At 38.9% G+C, this 18,376-nt stretch overlaps 2 protein-coding genes across 9 annotated transcripts; one reads left to right on the forward strand and one right to left on the reverse strand.

Annotated features, from left to right (window-relative positions):
* The first annotated feature begins 90 nt into the window (after positions 1-90).
* Positions 91-7,585, forward strand: smcr8a (Smith-Magenis syndrome chromosome region, candidate 8a). 2 transcript variants are annotated; one of them, XM_017454468.3, is made up of 3 exons: positions 91-275; positions 364-2,658; positions 5,172-7,585. In XM_017454468.3, exons 2-3 carry the CDS (start codon positions 479-481, stop codon positions 5,623-5,625), a joined length of 2,634 nt encoding a protein of 877 aa, XP_017309957.1. In that variant the 5' UTR covers positions 91-275; positions 364-478; the 3' UTR covers positions 5,626-7,585. The 2 variants fall into 2 exon arrangements, with proteins under 2 accessions (XP_017309957.1, XP_017309958.1); XM_017454469.3 differs by having other exon boundaries at positions 91-262.
* LOC108257062 (serine hydroxymethyltransferase, cytosolic) lies at positions 7,155-18,112 on the reverse strand. Of its 7 annotated transcripts, none has more exons than XM_047150754.2 (12): positions 18,037-18,097; positions 15,022-15,120; positions 14,242-14,589; positions 14,024-14,108; positions 12,364-12,457; positions 11,685-12,264; positions 11,342-11,554; positions 11,139-11,255; positions 10,860-10,982; positions 8,969-9,085; positions 8,634-8,741; positions 7,155-8,555 (listed from the first exon to the last, which is right to left on the reverse strand). In XM_047150754.2, the coding sequence occupies exons 6-12, from the start codon at positions 11,773-11,775 to the stop codon at positions 8,383-8,385; spliced, it is 942 nt and encodes a 313-aa protein (XP_047006710.1). In that variant the 5' UTR covers positions 11,776-12,264; positions 12,364-12,457; positions 14,024-14,108; positions 14,242-14,589; positions 15,022-15,120; positions 18,037-18,097; the 3' UTR covers positions 7,155-8,382. The 7 variants fall into 7 exon arrangements, with proteins under 7 accessions (XP_047006710.1, XP_047006713.1, XP_047006714.1 ...); XM_047150757.2 differs by lacking the exon at positions 18,037-18,097 and having other exon boundaries at positions 14,242-14,453; positions 14,530-14,589; positions 15,022-16,719; XM_047150758.2 differs by lacking the exon at positions 15,022-15,120 and having other exon boundaries at positions 14,242-14,453; positions 18,037-18,112.
* Between the last annotated feature and the right edge of the window lie 264 nt (positions 18,113-18,376).

The following is an 18,376-nucleotide window of genomic DNA, read 5'->3' on the forward strand; positions in this document are numbered from 1 at the left end:
TACATTTTAATTTAATCACGGACTTCCGGGTGGACGAACAGCTTATGACGTCGTACGTACCGGAAAATGTACACACAGGTTTTCCGATTTGCTGATCTACACATCAAACCCAGAGAATTTTGGGCAAGGATATGACATGTGAATCATGTAACCTGTCCTGATTTATACGTACGCCCATTTTTATTTTTTCCTATGGCTGCTGATACAGGCAGGATGTGCTATGGATATGTGTTATGGATGAAGTGAACCTTGCGACGGTTTGGTAAATATGTTAGGTGTGCTGTGTCAGATTGTGATCCAGTTGTTGTAGTTGTGCTGTAAGGATGATTTCGTGTCTAATTGCTGGTTCTCTGTTATGGTTAGGCCCAGGGATGGAAAGCAAAGTGCCAGCAGATCTAGTGTCTTAGTGTCTAGATGCGCCTCTGGCTCTGGTGTAGGAGGAGATTTCTTCTAATGTCGCTTCTAACATTCCGAGAACATGATCGGATCCCCAGATGTGGTGGCATTTACCAAAGATGATGATTTTGGAGATGCATACACAGACCCGTACTTGGTCCCAGAGGAGTTTTCTGTGCCTTTGTTTCCTCATGTAAATGCCAACCCATGGTTAAAAACCTCCTATGCAAAATTCTCCAAGGATTTCATCCTTATCTCAGAGTTTTCCGAGCAGGTTGGACCACAGCCATTACTCACAATTCCAGATGATCCCAAAGTGTGTGGGACGTTTGACCTCAATTACTTCTCTCTGCGCATCATGTCTGTGGACTACCAGGCTTCGTTTGTGGGCCATCCTCCAGGCACGAGCTACCCCAAGCTCAATTTCGTGGAGGACTCGAAAGTTGTCCTTGGTGACTCCAAGGAAGGGGCGTTTGCCTACGTGCATCATTTGACCCTCTACGATCTGGAGGCGCGTGGCTTCGTGAGGCCTTTTTGCATGGCTTACATTTCAGCAGACGAGAGAAAGATCATGCAGCAGTTTCGGCTGCTCTCATCTGGCTTTTCCAGGGCTTCCGAATGCTTAAAATCAGGGAATAGAAAGGCCTTTGCGAATGAATTGGAAAATAAACTAAGCGACCTGGAATATACAAGGTCCGTCCTGCACAAAGAGACCGAGCTGCAGAAAACGAACAGCGGCTGTTATTCCACACAGGTTATCGAGAAGGCTAACGAACTGGCAAACGTGGAAAAGTCTATCTATGAACATAAAGATTTGCTGAGGCAGATCACGTCATATCCTAACAGTAGAAGGAGAGATCCTGATCAGGTACAGTCTGAGCCAGAAAAGAATAGTACGGTTGACCACACACTGTCTTCTAATCATTCCGGAAATGGGGAGAAACCTGTGGGAACAGATAGCGGTACTCAGCACCCGTCTTACATACCCCAGCTTATTAAAGCTAAATCTGCTAAATGTTTTGATAAACGCTTAAAAACCCTGGAAGAACTCTGTGAATCAGACTTTTACCTTCAGACCATGGACCAACTGAACGCGATCGAAAAGACATTCAGAGGCGATCTTTGCTTTCTTTACACCAGCCAGGTTGACCGGGCTCTCTTGAGTAAGCAGAAGATCACCAGTTTTCTTTTTGAGTCGGAACGTGACGATGAAGAAGAGGGCAGCTCCGGGAATTTTTATGACCCGAACCATACCACACGTCACACACATGTTCCATCCAACTTCATGGGTGAGCCATTGAGCCTCGAGTCCTACGCCACTTACGTTGAGAGAAGTCCGAACAAACTGGTACTCGAAACCATGGAAGGACCTCCAGAGTCAAGTACCTCAGACGCTACACAGGAAACCTCCGAAGACGCTAATGACGCTGAAATGAAAGGGAGTTTCAGCAGTGACCGGAGCATTGAAGCATTTGTGAACCTTAGTCCGGGAAATCCTGATGGTTTTTCAAGGAGGAGCACCAGTGTGGCTTGTACTGTAACATCATTCGAGGAACAAGGAAACGTTCCGTCTGTCGCTGCTCTTGGAAAGACGTCACCCTCGCTAGAACGGGAATCGGACCTGAATCACGATGAAGTGTTTGAAACTGGACATCTAGTTCAAATGGACACAGCGTGTTGTATGGGACAGGATGGTTTTATTTACGAGGAGACTGAACCAGTACAGGAATGTCATGAGGACACAGTAGTCAAGCGCGAGCCAATGTCCCTGCTTCAGAGGGACCCTGGTCTGCAAGTGGACTACGTCTTAGGAGAGGCAACGCTGACTGTACCGAGTCGCCGCATGGGGTTGATGCTTCCTGAACTCAGCCCCAGCTCTCTGTCTGAGGAGATGGTCAAAATGAACGTGGAAGATGTTTCTGACAATTCCAGTTACACGAGCACCTCCACAAGCTCGGACAGAGCAGCCTCGCCTTTTACTTACGGCAGTCCCGTCACGCTGAAGCAGAAGAAGAAGGCAGGGCACAGTGCGCTGCGCTTCATCAGGCAGTACCCTTTTGCTCAGCAAGCCATCTTCTGCCTTCTGAGTGGGAGAACACTTGTGGTTCTGGGAGCTGATGAAGGCACTGTAAGGAAGCTGGTGAACGCCTTGCTGATTTTCGTGCCCAACCTTGGCAAGTACGGCGAAACCGTGCAGCCCTGGCTTTCCACGTCGTTTCAGCTGAGTGACCTTCAGAGATGGAAACTCATTGGATTGCAGAGGTATGATGTCATCAGCTGTACTATTTCAGTTAATGTTGAAATTGCTGCTACAAAATTCAATCTTATTCAATTATTACTGATGCCATGGTGGCGGTAGCTCAGCGGTTAAGACGTTGGACGAAGACGTCTGATCAGAAGGTCGTGAGTTCAGATCTAAGCACCACTAAGCTGCCACTGTTGGGCCCTTGAGCAAGGCCCCTAACTCTCAACTGCTCAGATGTATAAATGAGAAAAATATAAGGGCGTCTGCCAAATGCCATAAACATAAATGTAAACATTGTTTTGACTTTATTTTCATATTATTATATTTGATGATAAATTATACAAAATATAATAAATTAATATAAGTCTGGCACTTACATATATTTAGAGATTTTATCCAATATTTTTGGAAGATGTATTAAATTAAATTAAATGAATATTTGTTCAGTTCTTCTTATTATTATTCTTATTATTATTTAATTCGTCATCAAATTATCAGCCTCGAGGTGACCACTTTGTATTTATGAGGCATTCTCAAGTAATTGTATCCGATAACCTTTTTTTTTTTAATTTTTTTTTTTTACGTGATCGAGCAGCATCACGGATTGAATGACGACTGTCTTGTGACGGTTCAAGACCAAAAAACAAACAAAACGTTTGTTATTTTTAATGTCACAATTTTTCGAACTGATAACCAGTGCACTAGGAAAATTGTAGGGCTATATTTTAAAAACCTAGAAAAATGACATCTTGGCAAGTGAAAATTAGGGATGGGCGATACAGACTTGAAACAACATCACGATATTTCATGGAATTTTTTTTGCGGTAAGGATATAAATGACGATATGAAAATAGTAACTCTCAACATTCACTGTCTTTTTGGCCACATCAGCATACAGTTTTGAGAGCCGTGCAAACACGAACACTGATCCCAATAAAGTCAGACTTAATCCATCATCAAATACTAAACTATAGCGATTAAGTAGGTTAAAAAAAAAAAAAGCCCTTCTGAATTAAAGGAGTTTGATGTTGCTTGTTAGCTCTTTCTCCTCGTTCTGACTTTCCTCATATTCTGGTCAGTGATTTTGTTTGAGGTGGTGCAACAAATTTCCACCCTTTGTTGTTCCGGGTTTTTGACGCACTTTACAAATCGGACGTTTCGTTCATGTCTGATCTTCTGTATCCGAACCGCTTCCATATTACAAAGGACGCTCCTTTTTTGGGGGGGGATTAATTCTTCTTCCTCGTCTAGGGTTGGATCTCTGCCTTGTGTCACGCTTGTTCTCGTTCTACGTGTGAGATGCCCACGATGTGGCACGTAAACGTAAACGTCATCAACTGTATCGTCAATAGCACGGGATGACAGATTCTTATCACGGGGAGGAATTTTACCGGTATATCATGGCTGAAACGATATGGCACAAGCCAAGTGAAAATATGCTGAATATAATCAAGCGTCTTCTGTTTCCTATTATAAGATTACAGTAAACCAAATATATGATCATTTAAACATATTTCAAGACATTTTTACTCATTGCAAGCTTTAAATTGTCTTATTCCATGGGCAGATCATTTTGCTTCTTTCTAGAAATAAATGCTTAATATGAGCTGCCGTGAGAACAAACTTCAAATGAGTAAAAATGTCTAGAAATATGTTTAACAATCAAATATTGTATTTACTGATGTTTTAGAATATGATATACTACACAAATGAGACTATATTTAATATATTTTCACTTGCTAATGATGGTTTTTTAAATTTTTTTATTTATTTTTTTTTTAAAAGGAAAAATTCAACAATTGGTAGATAAATAGTTTTTAACGTCCAATCACGTACTTTATTTGCTGGGGGTAACACGTTGGTCATTATTAAAAAGTACTGCTAATGCCAGGAGTACTCCCAGAAAATTGTTCTGTGGCCCAACGTATCATAACATTGACATTATATTGTCATGTTGTCCTTCCATATTCTGTCATCACCTTCTACAGAGCCATACTTACTGTAATGTACACTATAACCAAGATTTTGTGGACATCTGACCATCACACCCATATGTGGTTCTTCCTCAAACCTTTTTCCACAAAGTTGCAAGCACAATATTGTATAGAATTTCTTTGTGTGCTGTAACATTACGATTTCCCTTCACTGGAACGAAAAGGCCCAAAAATGTTCCAGCATTGACGATGCTCCTGTTCACAAAGTAAGCTCATGAAGACATGGTTTCAGAAGGTTGGACTGGAAGTTCTTCCCTTAACCCTACTGAACACCTTTTGGGATGAACTGGAACACCGACTGCGCCCCAGACCTCCTCACCTAACTTCACTAACGCTCTTGTAGATGAATGAACACAAAATCTAGTGGAAAGCCTTCCCAGAAGAGTGGAGGTTATAATAACAGCAAATGGCTGGTTCAACAAGCACATATGGGTGTGATGGTCTGGTGTTCACAAACCTTTAGCTACATAGTATATATCCGATTATTCAAAATGCTTCTTATTTAATTTTTTTATTTGTCTTTTTTTTCCCCCCAGGGGGGTTTCTCCAGCAGGTTCCAGCTTGCTCCATTCTCTGAGCCGCTACAGCCGATATATCGGCATCCTGGACTGTGACAACAAGACGCTTCGATGCCCAGCCTACAAAGGAACACTAATAGGTCACGTGGCAGACCACAGGACACAAATCAAACGAGGCAGCACCTACTATCTCCACGTGCAGACCATATTAACTCAGCTTACAGCTAAGGCCTTCCTTTATACTTTCTGCCATCACCTTCACCTGCCCATCAGCACAGACCAGGACGCCAACGCCGTGGTACTGCGCAGGACTAATTTCTTGTTGCAGCTCGGTTACACCGAGGAGGAGAGCAAAATAATCCGCTTCTTGAGTGAGCTCATCAAGCAACATTACCTTCAGGGGCCTTTAAAAGGGGCCAGCCAGTCCGTCTTCAGTTTCAGTTATACCACCAGCTATTTGTACAAAATCTGAATATGAATGAGTACATGTATGATCTTTTGAATAGGTTTCATATTCTGTGTTTCCCTTCCCTGGAACCTCTGCTACAATCAGGAGAACAATAATTATCGAATGTATTTGATTTCAGTTAACACTTCTTTTTCTTTTGCCAGTGTTGACGTTACAATCCAGTAAGTAAGTTGTGGATGGCTTGTTGTCATCATTGTAGTTTTGAATGTTTCCGACGTTGTCTAACGTCTAGCTTGAAAATGTAACAAAGTATTTTCCGAGGTTTCTAGGCCTTGATAAAGGTCTTCATTTTTTGTTTCGTTTGAAGAGCCAGTCTGGATTGAAAGTGCAGTCGGCCCACGACTTGAACCGACGACCTGGTCAGCAATTATTAATAGGTGGTGGATTCGTGATTGCTATCCTCATCTAATTTTAAACAGAATGTGAAAAATATAAGATGGCATTTTTGACACGATGGCATTTATGTTTTATGTTTTTTGCCTTAAATGTGCTCTTTAAGGTCATGAGCTAATTCTTCGCTTTATTATTAGGACTGGGTGATTATGAGAAAAATATCATACCACGATACTTGAGGACATTTCTACGATACACGACGCGTATCACGATATATAATTTAGCTAACAAACTGTCTGCCAAACAGTAGTAAAATAAATGTAAAAAAAAATTTAACTCAGTTTGATGATACTTTTCTACTTTAATGCTTACAACGACCAAGAAGATTGTTTTTTTGTTTTTTAAATGACGTCAAATCAGCGGCATCCATTCAGTACCATTTAATTTGTAATTATTAAAACCGTAAAAAAAAATACATCACCATACCAACGATATCTCAGAAAAGTGTACCGTGTAATAATTTATCACTATATCGATATTATATTGATATATTGCCCAGCCCTAATGATTACATGTTATTTCTATGAAAATCCAAGATGTGGTAAGAGCAGTAAATAATTACCCTGTCCATGGCTTTCAGATGCTTGCGCTGTAAAATAATAAAAACTGACTAACGTTCGATTCCTCTCACCCATTTGAAAAATATGTCTTTTGTGTTATATTCTTTATTCCATTGTATACTGTACTTTATAACTACTGTAAGGTTTTGCAAAGAGAAATAGACCAATCTGAAGAAGAATTCTGTAACAGACAAAAGTTAAGCAAGAAAGTGTGATGTGTGTCTTAACCCTGCTATGACCTCCAGTTAAAGAAAGTTCTGCATGGAAAAATGTTAAATAGTGGAGAAGTGATAGATGACATCTTGCATGTTTGGAAAATACACCGGTGAATTACATGGCAGCACCCATTTATAATCTTACACATTCAGGATTTCACTCAGTTTAATGACATGTAATGTTGTCTCAATGTTGTGTGCAAATAGTGTGTGTGAGCATGAGTAACTTGATGGAGTGGCACTTTCTAATTTCGGTTGAGAATCACAATCATGGTGAGGACATGGAGGTGATGGCCCCCCCCCCCCCCCCCCCCCCCCCCCCCCCCCACTGCTACGCTTAATGCTGCATGATGGAAGCTAATGGCCACCAGTTTTCAGTTGCATTTTGATATATATATTGCTTTTCATTCGTAATCTGGCATCACTAGCCTCTGTGAAGACGAGTCTTCAAAATCCTGTATGTGACGTGATATGCATTCTGACGAATGTTAACAAGCCATACCGTACTGTACACATTGTATATTCAAGTTCCCAATGGCTGTGTTTTTTTTTTTAAACCCACTTTCCTTTTATGTAAGCGTTGTCTGTCTAAAACAAACTTGGAATGAGTGTCGCTCACTAGAGTACAAAAAACGGTATTGTGATAATTGTCTGGGGTGCAGTAAGACATTGTGTTTTTATTGAAAATGATTTGTGAATGTAATTTAAGTGATTTTGGGCCTTATTCAAGTGCATTGAGTTGTTTGCCCACTATGTTTTCTGCCTTAAAGGTTCATTAAAATATTACTAATTTGACCCTGTGAAGTCGTCTTCTTATATTCCTCGTATACAGTGGATAGAAAACGTCTACACACACCCCTGTTCAAATCTCAGGTCTTTGCGATGTAAAAAATTAAGCCAAGATAAATTGTGTCAGATCTTTCATGTAATATAGCAAGACATAAATTAAAGTGACAAATAAAAGGAAAAAAAAAAATTACAGTAACCTGGTTGCACAAGTGTATACACCCAAAAATACTTTGTAAAAGCACCTTTTGCTTGTAATACAGCACTGTGTTTTGGGGTCAGCATCTACCAACTTAGCACATCTTGATTAAACATTTCTATTCCACCTTTTTTTTTTTTTTTTTGCAAAAAAAAGTGCTCCAGATCTATCAAATACTGAAGGGATGTCCTTTGCACAGCCCTGTTCAAGTAATCCCACAGGTTTTTGATAGGATTTAGATCAGGGCTCTGACTGGGCCATTTCAAAACACTTGTTGATGTAGATTTGTCTTTTGGGTTGTTATCATGCTGGAAGGTGAAAGTTTTCTTCATCTTCAGCTGTCTAACAGGCCTGCAAGATTGGTATTTTGGAGCTATCAATCATTCCCTCTATCTTGACTAGATCCACAGTCCCAGTTAAAGATAAGCGGCAGCACCACCACGCTGCCACCACCATGCTTCTTCTTGGTTATAGTGTTCTATAGCTGTTGTTTTTGATGACATTTTGATGATATCTTGTTTTGATTACTTGTTTTTAATGACACTGGTCTCATCAAAAACTACCCATGGTAAAATATGGATACAGGAACAGAGAATGAGGATTAGACTCATAGCTCAGGCAGTCCAGGCATGGGGAATTTTCCCACAAAAGCCTCAACCTCATCTCGGAGTTCTGTTATTTTCTTTTGATATTTCTCATCCTGAGCCAATGTTTCCTTGAACTCCTTCAAAGTGGCTTTGGGGTTTATGTTTGTCTGGATCTCCACAGCCAACTGAATGCCTAATAACACACAGATAAATATAATTGCAGTACTTGTATTTTTAAATGGTCTTATATAGCAAAAGGCAATTAACTCACCTCTGTGAACTAATTCTGCCACTTGGCAGAAATCTTCCTCCACTAACCCTCGTGATGTGAGAGCAGGCGTGCCTAAACGGAGGCCAAAGGGGTGGAATATACTATCACCTGCAGTAAAGATGATGTACACACATGCAATGAAAGGTTATGAAACAAGTACTAAGTTTCTATGTGTATTATGGTAAATCTGCTAAAAAAAATCACTAGCCTGTGATGACTATAATGGAAAATAGGCTAATTCATTACATTTAAAAAAAACAAAACAAAAAAAAACCCTAATTCATTCAAAATTAGCAACTTTTCAAACAAAAAATTAATCTATCATCATGTGGCACCTGGGCAAGGGTTCCTGTTACAGCTAATGCTGCAGTCCTGTAGCACCTTCTCCGCCCTTACTCCATCAATTCCATTGGGGCGAAGGTCAAGCAAAATAAGGTGAGTATCTGTACCACCTGAATGCAGATGCAGATAAGATATAAAATTAAGTTAGATGAATAAATGATGATGCCTGCTTTTCAGAGTTCTTCACTGGCAAATTTATAAACATCATAAAATACTCTGAGAAAATGCCCACATTAAATAGCCCACATAATGAAAACTGGAATTGTTAATAATAATGTAAATAAAATAATTGTATATACTATGTAAATGTTGTTAAAGTTGACAAAATTCTCTTCTTAGTCCATACCAGACATACCGTATATGGAAACTAAGCTGCAAGCATCATGGTTGTGATGTCACTACCGTGAACACATTTGCATATGTAAATACGTAGCAGAAAAAGACTGTGTAACAGACACTATTTATCTTTCACACTTTGTCCCTATACATATGCAGAAATTGCAAGCAGTGGCATGACCTATCTAATATCCTATGTGAAAAGATCAGCCAATCAGGAGTTATTTTCATAAATCAGTTTCAAAGATATGAAAAAAAAAAAGAAACACAAGCAGCCTGTCTAATTCGAAAGAATAAAGTAAGGTGTAGGGGCAATCTTGAATAAACGTTAAACGAGAGAGACAAAAGACAAAATGTCTGAGTGAAGGGTCTTCTTTTATCATTGCCAGGGAAGCAAATCCATAAATCCCCAACTTATAGGTTCATTCAATCGACATTATAATAACTTATTTTAATGGCAGTGATGAAGGGTTTGCATCATTTTTGTTTTATTGTTACTACAGCCCACCTCACACTTAGTGGCACTCTTATTATCCTTATTGGCCGCACTCAGGGTCAAACGGTTTTCTCTGAGTTTCTCCGTCCTCACCCCAAGTCTTATTATCTTTATCAGCAGAACACTGTGACCTAATGCGTTCATCCTTCAGACAACTCAGACCCACACTGTTGCGGTTCACATGTATAGTAATTAATAGTCTCTGGATAATTGATATGCTCTGTATAAGGGCGTCTGTCAAATGCCATACATGTAATACTAAGCCAGATAAAACAATAACGTCAACACTTATAGTCAACGGTTATAAAACTGCCATGTAAATATGATCAATTATGACTGTCTTGGGACATGAAACAATATAAACTGATGATAACAAGGGGCAGTATAAGATTATTTTGTTATGTAATATTATGCTTTGACGTTACAGGAAATGGACCTGCATTCAGTACGATGATGCATTTCTCTTTGAGAAACAGCTCTCGCAGCATTGTTTACATTCTTCAGTACAGTCAGACAGCAAGTCGTCCTTCAGGTTTTCATAATGCCGTAAGGTATTTACGATAAAAACAATCAAAGAAATAATTTGAGCGATGCTGTGTCCATGGGTGCACAACTATTAAAGCTTTCATAGCTTACCAGCTCTAGAGTGATCAGAGTGAAACCTACGTCACTACTATTTCACCATTTCCCCTCATGTGCATTTTCATTTCTTTTTACATGATCATTTTCCAACCTTTGTTTATTCATTAGAATTACACTTGCTGGGCTCTGTTTTGGGGGTGAGGACGGCTTTTTTGGTGTCTGTAAAATCTGTCGTCATATCTGGGATCTCTCAAATTTTCAATACTGGTAAGGGTTATACAGTATATAAATATTGTAGTGCCACTCAAGCATAAGCTTGAGCGTAATATTTTTTAAGAATTTGTTGCTAAATGGCTAAATTTGTGCAGTGAGATTTAATGTTCATCTAAATCCTTCCATCATGACAGTGTCCATGCAAACCAAAGAAAGGATGTTTCTGCTATGTAGGTAATGAGAAACATAAAACTCACCAGTGACAATTTTGTAGCCCTTTTCTATTAAAGAAGATGATAAAGTCCTGCAATTTGCCAGCACTTGTACTTGGTAGGCCTTGAATTCTGGAGTCAGTGCCTGCTTCAATGCTACAGCCAGTCCTATGCATAAAATTCAGGAACACTATGCAATATTCAACAAAAATATTTGTCAACTGGTATATTATCTGTTTATTTTGAAAGTTTAAAAGTGCACAATAATATTTGAGGCTATGCAGTAGAAATATTAAATGCTAAAATATTATCGTAACTAGTCACCTGCAATGGAATGGCTGTGACGTCCTCCCTGCAGCCTGGGAAACACAGCTTCACAGATCAAACTCTCCAGGTTGTAAAGAGTTTCTTTTCCTGTTTTTGCATCCACACTGCGCACACCTAATAGGTAGAACTGTTAGCTGATATCACAGAAAATAAAGCAGATCAAATCTGATTTTTTTTCCCCTTAGACACAAAGAACCAACCTTTCCTGTAAAATATGGCCCCAGATCTGCAGCCTCTCAGGGTCTTGTAGGTGGAGGTCGTAACGATATCGAAGTAATCAAAGGGGGATGGAATCACTCCAGCTGCAATAAGTCCACTAATGTGTGCCGTGTCGGCTAGCAAGTACGCCCCATTCTCATCTGCTATCTTCCGAAGACGACCATAATCCAGGTTACGTGAGTAGGAGCTGGTTCCTATGCGAATAATCCAGAACAATGTAAAAATTATGGATGGAAAAATATATGATGTGAGCTCCTAGGGATTTGAATGGCTTATTTTCAGAAGCGTTTATCCACTTCTGAAAAGCCTGTAGCGCTACCATACCTAGATCTGCCATCCTAACATCCTCAACAGGCGCTAATACCACACATGGAGTCTGACTGAATGTGTCTATGTGTTCAAGGAGAGCGGGCATGGTCCTGAATGGCCTCGTCCTTGGGTGTGGCACATACTGTAGGTTCACATAAATTCAGTGATGCAGGAGATCACACAGCTTGGAGGACAATGCTTTTTAACAGAGTCCTCTTGTTGCCCAACAACCAGTCTGCCACCAGAAAACATTTGTTGCTTACTTGGACTTCTTTCTGGGCTTTGTGTTTCTGCTCGTTTGTAACTGGCAGGCTGTTCAGGCTGTAGATTCGACTGATTCGAGGGTTTCAATCTTATAGTCAAGAACACCATGTAGACACTGGCATTGCCACGCAGTAGTCACATGCACCAAAGCAAATAGCTCCATATTGAGTACATGAGGCCCAAAATGTGAGGAGACAAGAAGAAGGGTAAATATGACTATGATTGTGGGATTTACTGCAAATAATGAATTGTATGATACTATGTGACTTTGTTGGAAGGTGTCGGCATGCATGGACACACACACGAGGTATTTGCATGATTCTGAATGCCCCTGGAAGTTAAGACAAGTGAAAAAGAACTGTGTAATGTAATCATCAGTATGAAATTTGAAAATTACTACAATTGTTACAACGGTAACTTAGTAACTTACCTCTGGATCATTAGTGCTGAGAGGCTCCTGCATCATATGGTCATGTGACTCCCGTGTAGTCTTGTTGAAGTAATAAACATTTTCTATGTTCTTGCTGTTAGGTAGAAAATAACAAAAAGTCAAACTTATATAAAACTTTTATATAAACTTTTAAAATATTTTATTTCTGTAAGTTTTAAATGGACACATTCTAAACAAGGTAATTATGCACACCAATAATAAATAATGTGTCTAAAGAATTTGTTACAATACGTTCAGTAATCATAACAATATTATATAAAATGTATTTGTAACATTATTGCTTTGTAACCATGTCACAATGTATATTCATATTTCATAAAAGCAAGTTTTCATAAAAGAGACATTATTTAGTCGTCTTATGCATAAATTTACACACACTCACTTGGGATGGGACAGGATTCAACTGAAAATGCAACTTATAATGATTTCAATTTTGATTTCAGTTTCAAAATTATTCAACCCCCTGAATAGAATCCCTCACAACAGCACAAATATGCAAAACAGGTGTTGTCTCAAGCATACCTGATGCAACTAATCAAGGGCTTCATGAATTGCACCAGATGTGCTTGAGCTGGAACACATGAAATACGTGAACTGTCTAGAGGCAAAAAATTATGAAAAACCTGGACGGGGCAGAAAAAGGAATCTATGAACGGCTGCAAGAAGATTTGTGAGAAGGCAGGTTGTGAAAAACCCTCGAGTGACTGCAAAAGACCTGCAGCAAGACTTGAGCACTGAGGTTTCAGTGAGCACAGTAAGGCGTGAACTAAACACAGAAGGTTTCCTTGCCAGAACTGCAAGACGTACGCCACTACTGACCCAAAAGCACAAGAAAAGTCACTCAAAATCATATAAATAAGCCACAGAAGTTTTGGGATTCTGTTCTGTGGAGCGATGAAACAAAACTGGAACTTTTCAGCACGATGGATCAGCGGTACGTCTGGAAGAAGAAGAATGAAGAAAGAACGCACTGTCCACAGTCGAGCATGGTGGTGGCTCGGTGTTGCTCTGGGGCTGCTTTGCATCCTCTGGCACTGGAAACCTTCAGCCTGTGGAAGGCAAGATTGATTCATTGAAGTATCAGGAAATCCCAGGAGAAAACGTCATGCCGTCTGTGAGGAAGCTGAAGCTTGGGCATCACTGGACCTTCCAACAGGACAGTGATCACAAGCATACCTCAAATTCCATCAACTCTTGGTTGCAGAAGAAGTCCTGGAAGATTCTACAGGGCCATCACAGTCACCTGACTTGAACCCCATAGAAAATCTCTGATGGGATTTGAAGAAGGCGGTTGCGGCACGCAAATCCAAGAATATTACTGAACTGGAGGCCATTGCTCATGAGAAATGGGCTAAGATTCCTCAGAAACGCTGCCAGAAGCTACGCATCTCATTAGCAGCAGATCATAACAGCAAAAGGATGCTCTACTGAGTACTAAAGATGCTTGTCATAAAGAGGTTGAATAATTTTGAAAATGGAGAAATCATTATAAATTGTAAATTCCATAAATTATAAATTCTTTATTCTAATATTTTGAGATACTGGATTTTTGATTTCCATGAGCTGTGAGCTGTAATCATCGAGATTAAAACAACAAAGGCTTGAAATATTTCACTTTATGTGTAATGAACATACTCACATGACATGGTGTAATGATCTCTCCTGTGGATAGCCCTTCAAGTAACTCAAAATCCTGGCTATATTTTTTGTTACAAATGTGCTCACTGGACAGACAGACAGACACACACACACACACACACACACACACACACACACACACAATAATATACTGTGCATACTAAACTGATAATAAATTTGGCTGACATATAAATGTAGTGTGTGTTTTTTTGGACTCACTTTTTTAAATCACTGTTAGTTGCTCCTAGCACTTGGTTGTCCTCCAATTTCGTGTCTTCTTTTGTTTTTTGTTTGTAAAACAAGTCAACAATTAGATGCAGATGATTAGATCATCTTAATGAAAACTTGCGCGTGTCTTTAACTTGGAAACTTCATGCGATGGTGATAGAGAATGTCGTCTAACACGTCAGTCTGGGAAGAGTCTGTGGTGACTGCGAAAGCCATAGCATGATTTACATATGATTATCATTTTCATTTTCATCAAACCATTCAGTTACCCTTACGCACTGTTTATGTGGAGATCATCATCCTGGGAGAGACCACTCCCATCAGGATACAAATGGTGATCTGTCAGAATAAATTCATTAATTGTGTTAATTTCCAGTAACCCTTCCGCTAAGGGTAAACCATGCCAGCAAAACGTCCCCCATAGCGTAACAGAGTGACCTGTTTTCCTTTAATATGTCACCTGTCTGCACATGGCATGCTAACAAAAGTCTCACTCTCTGAAATAGTACTTTGCCAGAATCACCATCATATGGTTTGTCCGATGATACAAATGCGTCAATTTACCATAATATAAGGTGTCGCAAGGTTGGATGACATCAACTCTAAAACATTCGATCTTAACACATAACTGATTTGACATGTCTTGGTGTAACACTGGTTTGGGTAATATATCAGCCGATATGCTCAGTTGAACTGAAAGCACAAATCTTTTTTCAGAAACTGTAATTTTAAAAAAATGCAGTAAAAAAAAAAAGTAGGAGTCAAGCATACCTGGATATGTGAACATGGCCTCTAACCCTTCCTGCATTCAGTATGATGCTATGAGGCAATATATCTGCTGCGTTGGTAGAAGAAATCAACCTCATTTCACTTTTTAACAGAATAAAAAAAAAAGCTGGTGAGCAAATATATTCTGTTTCATATTCAAATGTGTGTCTAACTCTGAAACAAATATGTTCAACCACATATTACAATGTGATGACTATATTTCCGTTACCAGAAAATGTACAACAGTTATGCCTTATAGAGAGGGCAGGCCTAGAAAGGGCACAGAGGGAACCCCGGGGGTGGGGGGATGGGGGAATCAATAAATAATGATCAGTCACTCTCTCAGTATGCGGTAATACAGAAATTTCTATTAACATTATTTTAAAGAATACTGCTGACAAAAAAAAGAGAGACTCATCGGCCAGATGAGAGGCTATATGCACATCACATATGAGACGTTCCTAGCATGATTTCAATAAATAATATTTTGAGACACTGGGTTTTTGAAGTCCATGAGCTGTGAGCTGTAATCATCAAGATTAAAACAAAAAAAACAGGCTTGAACTTTTTCACGATATTCACATTTTTTGAGATGCACCTGTATATCTTTTGTGATTGTTTAAAAAAATATTTCTATATATCTTTGGAAAATATGTCCACATGTTCTGAATGGAGGGGTATGTCTCCAAAACAAATGATACTATATTATGCACCTTCTCTAGAATACTACACTCTTTACTTTGGGACATTGAACTGTTGCCGAATTTTGATGAATTTTTATTTTTGGAAAAAGTTTAATAGATTCTAAAAGGTTCAAAAGCTGCTATTGTTGCAAAATAACTTGGACAATAGTATGGATCTATATTAGGTAGAATAACTACGGCTTTAGGTTTTACAGATTTTAAATGAATTTTTAATTTGGAAGAATTAAAAATAAATAAATAAACGGATTCTCATTTTGAATGGTTGAACGTATTGCTCCCAAACAACGTGAACAACATTCTGCACCTTTTATAGAATATATTACACGCTTTCATTTGATAAAGTTAACTGTTACTGACTTTTTATTCATTTCGAATTTATGTGGAAATAAAACCCAATAACTTCTAAAGGGTTAGGACTATTGTTCCAAAACAAATTGTACAATATCATGCACCTTCTCTAGAATATACTCAATTGTCTAGATTTGACGTATTCAGCGAACGTGAAAGCAAATTTAGATCAGTCCACTTTTCAGCTGCATGAGAACAGGAACTTGGAAAATATTGTGATGACTTTCGGTCACGTGTCTTCGTGGTTCATAATAATAGTTTGGCATACAGTTCATGCACTATAGACTGGAAATCCCCAAATTTCTCATAATAAAACTAACTTTTTGTCCGCAGTAAAAGTCAACGTGACAGTGAGTCACTAGGCTATGTGTTGATATTTCTTCATGCCTTATTGTTTTCCTAAATATTGTAAGAAGTGCATAGACATAGGGTGAAGTCAGCTAAAATGGGCCATCATGTAAAATGGGCCAGATACGATTGGAGTGTCATAGCCCTTTAAGTATTTACAGTTTTCACAATAACTGATCTTACATTGTTGCTACAGCACTAGTTGACATATAACAATAGTTTTGATTGGTCTAAGGCAGAGGTTCTCAACCTTTTGCAAATAAAGCCCCCCCAAGCCTTCCCTATCATGCGACATACCCTATGATATATGATTATATATATATATATATATATTTGTGTGTGTGTGTGTGTGTATATGTATGTATATACATAAAATCTATTTTCGATAGATAGATTTGCTTTGCTTTTGTGTTTTTGTACTTTTTTAATTACTTTTCATAACTTGTGATTTTTTAAAATAACTTTTATGGCTTTTATAAAACTATATAACGGACAGGTATGGAACATGAATGATTAAAAATGTTTCTGAACACTATAACTACTCTGATCAAGAGAACTAGGCTGTAATAACGTGGACTATTTTACTTGTAAAACATGTTGCATTATAATCTCCGGCTCTCGGCCCCACACTGAACAGAGCGGACGCAGAGAGAGGTGTGAGTGCAGCAGGAAAACAAGACCTCACGCTTGCAGGACAGTACTGGAGACATTTGGAAAGTTGCTAAGGTTTGTCCAAAAAGTTTTTGTTTTTTTTTTGCAAAAAAAAAGCCGCTAAAGGGGTCTGAAAAGTCGCTAAGTTGGCAACACTGGTCTGCACTGACAGCTAGATAAAAGGCAGGCTAAGCTCCGCCTCTCCCCAGCAAAAAGACAATACAGAGAGAGAGGGAACGCGGGGTTTTTCATTTATGCACAACTCTATTTGAAAAGCAATAAAAATCACCGAGTACACAAATGATGCCTTGTCTGAGAATCCAAAAAATATTTTGCGCCCCCTTCTGATCTCTCCACGCCCCTCAGGGGCACGCCCCCCTGGGTGAGAAACACTTGTCTAAGGTTCTTAAAGTGGGCGGGCAGAGTGTTATATGAAGCATGTCACAGAAATTGTATGGTAAATGGGCATAGCATAGTAAATTTCATTCATCACTAATAAGGGTGATAAAGCAATTATAAGTAAGCTTACCAATGGAGCAAAACGTCTATGTGTTCAATGTTTTGACAGGCTCTTTCAAATAAAACGTATACGTTAAAAAAAATTTTAGATTTTTGTGAACAAAAAAGTCATTTTAGGCAGTGGCCACAATTTCCAGCTAAAATACACACACACACACACACGCACCCACACTTACACAGAAATTACACGGAAATTGAGGGTGAAAATAGGTTCATAGGCCTAGATATATATCTATACAAAATCTTTTTGAATATTTTGCATTGCAGACAGTATGGCAGGAGGACAGGCAAAGAAAGGAAAAAGAGAGAGAAGAAGAGAAAGGGAAAGGAAGATGTCAATACAACCAGTGGAGAAAAGACAGAATGAGGGGTGCCATTAATGAATACCAGGAGATAGCAGAGAGAGAGCAAACACTAAATGTATATATCTATATAACCTATATCTTACTGTTTACCCTTCGGTGACGGTTCTGCGTAAGATTTGCGATTTCACCATCAGGAGCACACCCTTCTTTTAAAGGATTTCACAGAAACTGCATTTTCCTGTTCTTCTACTTCTTGGCGTTTTGCATCGCCGTCTATCAGTTACAAAAGAAAAGTCGTTTAAAATGAGGAGATCTAACATATTATACAAAGAACATGTGTATGTCTGAAACATCGGATAGTAGACAATCAATTTTCACACCATTTATACAGAAACTTTCATGTTTGCTTATTTCTTTATTTCTTTCTTTATTTATTGACTATTATAGTGCCACCAAGTGGCCAAACTCAGCAATTTTTGTCAG

Source organism: Ictalurus punctatus, chromosome 24, assembly GCF_001660625.3.
Source record: "Ictalurus punctatus breed USDA103 chromosome 24, Coco_2.0, whole genome shotgun sequence".
Lineage (NCBI taxonomy): Eukaryota > Metazoa > Chordata > Actinopteri > Siluriformes > Ictaluridae > Ictalurus > Ictalurus punctatus.